The following is a 6,939-nucleotide window of genomic DNA, read 5'->3' as shown; positions in this document are numbered from 1 at the left end:
GGGTTGCGGAGGCTTGACAGAGCCCTAGAGGGCTGCAGTGGAGCTTGGAAACCAGTGGGTGCGAGATAAAAAACACTTTTCAGAAAGAAGCGCCCTGAATCTAGGGGAGTTGAGGCATAAGCTGGATCCATTTTCTTTAAATGCTTGAACTTGAAGCTCCTGAAAAGAGGGGGGAAAAAGTATCAGAGAGGAATGAGGAACACGCTGAATTGAAGATATGGATCTAAAAACCAAAGACCTCCTGAAGTAGATAGCTTTTCTTGCTGGGATCACTGCACCTGAGATTTTTCTGTTTTCTCATACGCGTGTGACCCAGCCTATCGGGGGATTGTCTGGTGAAAAGGCGTAAAATTGTGTGGAAGGAGTTCTCAAAAAGGGATGGAAAGTCGTTAGCTAAAGGAGGGGAGGCCTATTCGAGGGCACAAAGCGGGTAGCAACAACGGGGTCCTCTCTAAAAGAAAAGCGGGGACCGAGGGGAGGCTGTAGTCCTAGCAGACCACCGAGGAGAAGGCAGGTAATTTTTGGAGGAGTGTTTGAGAACTTGGGAAGGAGGTACTGGAAACAAGACCTTGGTCTCAGGGGACTTTTTGAGAGGTGCTGAATTTTAATGCTTTTCTTTCAGGTCCTCTTCTCGTTCATCCACCTATTCTGGTTCAGGTTCCTCGCGCTCTCGTTCCAGATCATCTTCTTACAGCTCTTACTCTAGTCGCTCTTCAAGACACAGCTCTTTCTCAGGCAGCAGGTCCAGGTAACGGCTCCTTGGATTTGAAAGTAATGGTGTACTGTTTTCCAAACACTTGCTAACAGCTACTTTTGCTGCTACTTAAAAGCAAATAGCCAACTCTTGAAATAAAACATTCAAACCACTTTCCTGAGTGAGGGAAATACGATAGACTGCAAGGCAGCCTGCCGGTTTGGTTGTTGAATGAAGCAGATATGTCAGCCACCCCCTCCTCTCCCCAGTACTCTCACCCATGAGTACCGTGCTGTTGTGGCTGGGCTGTTTGCCATGCCTGTGGTAGCTCAGCGGTTGTAGGAGCCTGGCTGAGATTAACGTTTCCATCATTTGCATTTTATGATTGGAAGAAGTTACTGGCATCTCTTTTCTATTGCGCTGGAATTTCTATTTAAAGAGGCAAATCACATTTCTTTATTAAAGCAGTTGTGTCTTGTGATAGTCCTGACACTTCAAAGTAGCAATTCAGTGTCCCATGCTGATTAAACAGAGGCATGTTTATTACTCTGCCACTTCCTTGCCCCTGCAGACAGTTTCCCAAGTCTGGAATATGAATAGTAGGAGAACTGGCTCCCTAGAGAGGCACCTCTTCAGAGCTGAAATCACACAGAAACCCAGAGTGGATCACGCAGTTGATGGGAGTGCACAGTGTCACTTTTGGAGACGTGGTTTCTCCTAGGAAAGGCGCAGGTGGGAGTTGATCTCAACGCAGGCGCACACGTGTTTCTGGGGAGCAGGCTGACCTTCCCCCATCCACCCCATTTCAGGCTTTTGTTCCTTGCAGGACAATGCCAGGCGTAGGTGACGCACTTCGATTAGCATGCCTCTCTCTGAAGGTAGGAGAGTGATGAACACCCAAGCGCCTAACAGTTCTTCAGAAAGCAAGTCGCCGAAGTGTCTGCCTTTCTGAAGTCCTAGGCTGCAACAGGGGTACTTCCCGTCTTGACAGTGGGGTGAATCACTTGAACGCCAGCATCTGGTGTGCTGTGCAAGTGGCCTGCCTCTTTGGTCCGTCCTGATCTTAGGAAACAGCTCTTGCCCTTTGGTCTGTTGGCTGTGATGTACTCTGCTTGATTTTTCTCCTTGTGTTCCAGAAATTGCAGATGCCCAGTTAGATGGGGGTTTTTTGTGTGTCTTTCTCCCAAGATTTTTTTTTTTACTGCTGTTTAAAGGATTGTGGACTGCACTAGGAGTTACATAAAGCGAGTTGAAGCAGATCATGCTGAACTTGCAAGTCAAAATCCTACTTACTTTCTTGTAGACGTACTCTCCCTAAGGAGAGAATACAGGGAGTATGGAGAAAGCCTCAGGTGTTGGTGTGGAATACCTGAGAGAGTGCCTCTCTTGGAACCGGCCCTACTTTTTCCTTTTGTTTTCTGTGTCTACCACTGGTCAGGTCACAGAAGTTGGTTTTGTTGAGCAGAGCCCAAATATAAAACTGGGATAAGCTCAGACCCAAGGGGACTAGTTCTTGGATGCGGTCACTAGCCGAAGGAGGGAGTGGTGGCTAAATGGACTGGAAGCCAGGAAAACCCTTCTGCAGTCCCAGAGGCTGAGCTGAGTGGTGTGTCCTTCCTTTCTAGGTCACGGTCCTTCTCATCTTCGCCCTCTCCTTCTCCAACACCGTCTCCGCACAAGCCGCTTGCGAAGGCTAAAGGGGAGTTATTACCACCTGCTGGTAAAGGGTAAGGCTCCATCTCTGTTTTCATAACACCGTGCAGGAGAGGCTCCAACAGTAGCCTAATTCCTGAGTCAGACCCTTCTGACCTGGTTGACAGTTTAAGGAAGAAATGGAAGATGCAAAATACGACCTGCATAGAAGAGTGCTTAGCTTTGCATATTTAATTAATTATGACACTTTCACTTACTAAATCCAAGTTAAACTGTACAGGTGTCCTTAAGTATTTCATAGAATCATTTAGGTTGGAAAAGACCCTTAAGATTGAGTCCAAGTGTTAACCTAACGCTACCGAGTCCACCACTAAACCACGTCCGTAAGTGCCACGTCAAGGCCCCTGTCGCGTACACGAGTGTTTTAAACGCATGCATGATTTACTATTTAAACATTCTGTGTTTGCAGATATGTTTATACAGGAGCTATAAGAAGGTTTAATTCAGTCCTCTACTGTAGCTTTAGTTAATGCACAGCCTTAGAATAAAGAAATGGTTCAGCCTCATCTACTCTTAATATTGGAGACAAATTGAAACAGTACTATAGCTATGAAACTGTTGGTTAGATTATGCCAGTGCTCCTGCTCTTTTAAATGCTTGAAGTTGCTATTTCACAAACTCCTGTAATACATAGTAAATTATGGATACGTTGGAGGGTGACACAACACCGTAGTGATGTCACCTTTTTTAAGGTGACCTGCAAATAAATTACACCATGGGAATCCCCCTGAATTCTCCGGAATATGGGACAATCCCCTTTGCCACACTTGTGCCTTATTGACCTGCTTTTTTTTTGCCTTTTTTTTTTCCTCTTCTCAACTCAGAGGGTTCAGCCCTTTAAGGACACGCTCTCCGCCTGCAGCGATCTCTTTACACCCTTCTAGTGCACATTGCAGTGCTGGTTTGGTAACACACGACACCAGCCAGCAGCCTGCACTAGCGCTAGCATGGGGATTGTTTTTGCTGCATAACAACACATGCAGTTAATCCTGTGTTCTGCAAGGGGTGAATACAGATATTCTTAAGCACAGGAGTTGGAATTAACAGTCTCTATTTTTGTACGCAGACAGCCACCTCCTCCCCAGTTAATAGTAAGCGTGACATCAGTGCTGGGGATGTTGAGCAGTAGCCAGCTATTAGAGCAGAGGTTGGAGTGCTCTGAGGCCAGAAGTGAGCAGCGCTGAAGAGCCGAAGCGATCCCCGTCTCGCCTAGTGGGTGCTAGATAAAGTCACAAAAACGTGGCGTAGCGGTGCTCTGCGATGGCGTTAACCCGTCAAGTGTTCGGCAGGGTAGCGCGAGCCAAGGGACGGGTCCAAGGGACATTTGCACACACGGGCTCTCTTGCACCCTGCTAATCCGTGTGATGGAGTGAAAAAGAGCATTTTTGCATAAACTGTGTGCATTTGATTCGGAAGCCTGACTGGCAGATTTTAAGTAGGTGGATGTGTTTTGGATAAAAACGCACAGAATCAAATGGGTAAGAAACAGCGATTCCACACAGTCTACTTCGTTGGTTAATTTACAAGTCGAATGTCTCCAAAATTGGTTGTTGTATAGTAACTTGTCTCTGAAAAGGTGACTTGATTTAGAACGTGGGAAACAGATCCCTTTAGGGGGAGTCCGTGTTGTTTGAGCGTGTTTTGGTGAAATAGCCATGTGTCTGTAGCTACAGTAATCGTATCTATGTAATATTTAGTCAACGACAAACACAGGTGCATTTCATCGCTTGTGAGAATGTCTGCGTTCCCTATCTACCGAGTTTGATCGAGCACATGAAAATTTTAATTTTTGTAGTGAAAAATCTGTGAAGAAACTAGGTGCCCTTCCAGTCCCTCAGCCACTCGCTAAAATTACAACAGCTGCACCGGAGCCAGCCAAACCAGGGGATAATCGAGAAGCAAGAAGGAAGGAACGTCAGACAAGGACTCCACCCAGGAGGTAAGAAAGCTGTGGGGTGGAGTGAGGCTTGGTCTCCTGGAAGATAGAGCAAATCCTGGGTTTCTCTTGGGAGTACCAACTACAAGGGCTCTCCAGTATTAAAGGAGAAATCTGTTTCCTGGGGCGGGAAGGAGTTGGGGGGGGGAATGCTAGTGACTTGCCACAGCAAGTGGCTCCTGCCTCTGAAGGCTGGTTGGGGGATGAAGTAGGTGGAACACATGAAATGTGTCAAAAGGCAGGGTCTGCGGTGCAAAAAAAGGCATGTTTGAGAGCTGCTGGTTGCGGAGGCCGTGCAGCAAGGAGGCAGAGGTGCGTTTTGTCCAGAGAGCGGATCTGACGTGTTGGAGGGTCGAGGTTTGTGGTGATGGGTTTGGACCCTGTTTGTTCTAAACATGTGCCAGTATGGAGGGAGTATTTCTGTGTGGTCCCAGGAGCTGGTTTGTCAGCATCCAGCAGTACCACTGGAGGAGAGGAGGAAAAACTCCGCTACTTTCGCTGTCCCCAGTACACAACTTGCTGGCTCCCCTGCTCTACTTTCTCTTCCTGGCATCATCCTGTGTGACTAGTTTGAACGTTTCGAATGACTTGTTCTGTCTATCCTAACTGTTTTTGTTTCCTCCCCTTCGCATTTGAAATGAGAGGCTTCTGACGGTTTTCAAACAAGGAGCATTTGGCTGTATTTAAATATGTTTATCAGGCTTAATCCATTGTACCGTATTTAAAAACGTTACAGGATAAATGCAGGTAGCCTTGCCTGTTCCTGGGGGGACACGGAGGCAGCTAAGCACAGCTGAAACTCATCCTGTGTCCTTCTTAGGTTAGAAGTTTTGAAATAGCAGTACGGTAACTATGTGTCTGGCCTGTGGAAGCAGTAGTTTGGTGCCTAAGAAATGTATTCACTAGAAGTGTCTGTTTTATGAGCATGCAAGGAGGCTGAGAATGTTTTATGCCTGCGGTAAGGCATATATGGTTTTCTTGGATCATTGAATGATGCTTTTTGTCAGTGTGTTTTGAAGACGGCTGGCTGTTTTCCGTTCGGGTTTTCAGAAGCATCCTGAGTCAAGTCTTAGTTTTGCATGGGATTACATCTCCTGTTTCTTCCCAGTAGCTAAAGAAAAGGCCTGGGCTGAGCAGTTATGCCTCCATAGGTGAAAACTGATCGTGACAGTTTCTTTTCCCCAGAAACTCCATCAGTTCTAATTTCCATTTCACTTACTTTAACTAGTTAATAACAATCTTGGATGTCTTTAGCCACCTTCCCTTATTCTTTATTCCAATCTTGGGGTTTGGGGGGTTTTTTTATGCTTATACCCACACAAACCCCACTGCCCTACACTCTCCCTGCCATGCAAATGACAAAACAGGTCTATTTATTTTAGTACTGGTGTGTTAGTCACAAAAAATGTGTATGGTTATTTGTATAGCCTGAAATAAAAGGTAGTCCCACTGTGTTACGCAGTTAGCAATTTTTCTTTGTGGGAAGCATTTGCTCCTGGTATCACTACAGGATTAAGGTGCTTTAGCTCATTCTTTGCCTGACTTTCATTAGCGTTATTCAGTCTTGCATAAAACATCTACTGTGCAGAAAACAGATGCTTCCTCAGGACTGGCAACGCAAGGTTGAGAAGAGCATCTGAAACAATTACATTTGCAAAGCACCAATCGTGCATACAGTACAGGACAACAGCATCAAGCTTGAACTGTCCCTAAACAGTTTCTTCTAACCCCGTTTCACGGCGGAGCGCAGCGAGGTGAGGATGTCGTTTGCTGTCTTGCAGGCGGACTATCAGCGGCAGCATCAGCGGCAGCGCCAGCAGCTACAGCGGTTCCAGTTCCCGATCTAGGTCCTTGTCTCGGTCTCTCTCCAGATCTCACTAGAGATCATCGTCTGCCTCAGTCTCCCACTCCCCGTCTGGGTCCAGGAAATCCAGGTACAGCCTCGACCCTTCATAACCTTTGTTGAAGTAGGAGGAGGTTATAACTATTCTTAACTGTTGTGGTTTCTTGCAGCTAAAACTCTCTCTAGCTTCGAGTATGAGAAGCTATAGGTAACTAGGATGTGAAACAAGATTGTTTCTTCGTGTGGTGTTGCGAATCCTGAGTCCTGAATCGTGACAGTAGTACAATGCTGGTAGTGTCCTTGTGGCTTATTCAAGGAAACAGTCTGTTATGTGTGCCAAACTGCCCGTTTTTACCTAAATTATGACCAAAGCATCTCCTTATGGCCAGGGTGATCCCACATCCTAATTTATTTACAAGGTAACAGTTTTAGGCTACGGAGCTTTGCTCTCGTAAACCTCTACTACCTCTGGTTACTGAATGTCCTTAGGGAAGATGCTTGGCCTGTCAGGAGAGGGTAGGTCCTTTTACTTCAGTAGGTTTTTTTACTTTGCTGGTGAAGTTGCACGGCCAGTTCCCTTTGTCTTTATCCCCAAGTGACTAGTTATATGGCTGTTAGTCTGCGGGATTTGTAAACAGCTAACTCCCTCCAGTAAAGAGTCATGAAATAAACCTCTTTCAAGTCCTTTGTTCTGTTTTTTTGCATCTGTTTGGACACAGGGATCCCTGAAACCTCACAAGCAGCCCTGAAACA

The 6,939-nt window shown here is 46.2% G+C and overlaps 1 protein-coding gene across 1 annotated transcript in view; it reads left to right on the top strand.

Annotated features, from left to right (window-relative positions):
• ZC3H18 (zinc finger CCCH-type containing 18) overlaps positions 1–6,939 on the top strand; it is a gene marked incomplete at its 5' end in the record, with an annotated part of 41,681 nt that overhangs the window by 26,098 nt on the left and 8,644 nt on the right. Inside the window, 4 exon segments of the mRNA XM_009318872.1 lie at positions 623–748; positions 2,320–2,421; positions 4,203–4,346; positions 6,125–6,277. Coding sequence (XP_009317147.1) covers positions 623–748; positions 2,320–2,421; positions 4,203–4,346; positions 6,125–6,277 — 525 coding nt within the window.

The sequence above is a fragment of the Pygoscelis adeliae genome, unplaced genomic scaffold, assembly GCF_000699105.1.
Source record: "Pygoscelis adeliae isolate BGI_AS28 unplaced genomic scaffold, ASM69910v1 Scaffold682, whole genome shotgun sequence".
Lineage (NCBI taxonomy): Eukaryota > Metazoa > Chordata > Aves > Sphenisciformes > Spheniscidae > Pygoscelis > Pygoscelis adeliae.
Note: the sequence above shows the minus strand (reverse complement) of the source record. Positions and strands in the feature narration are given on the sequence as shown.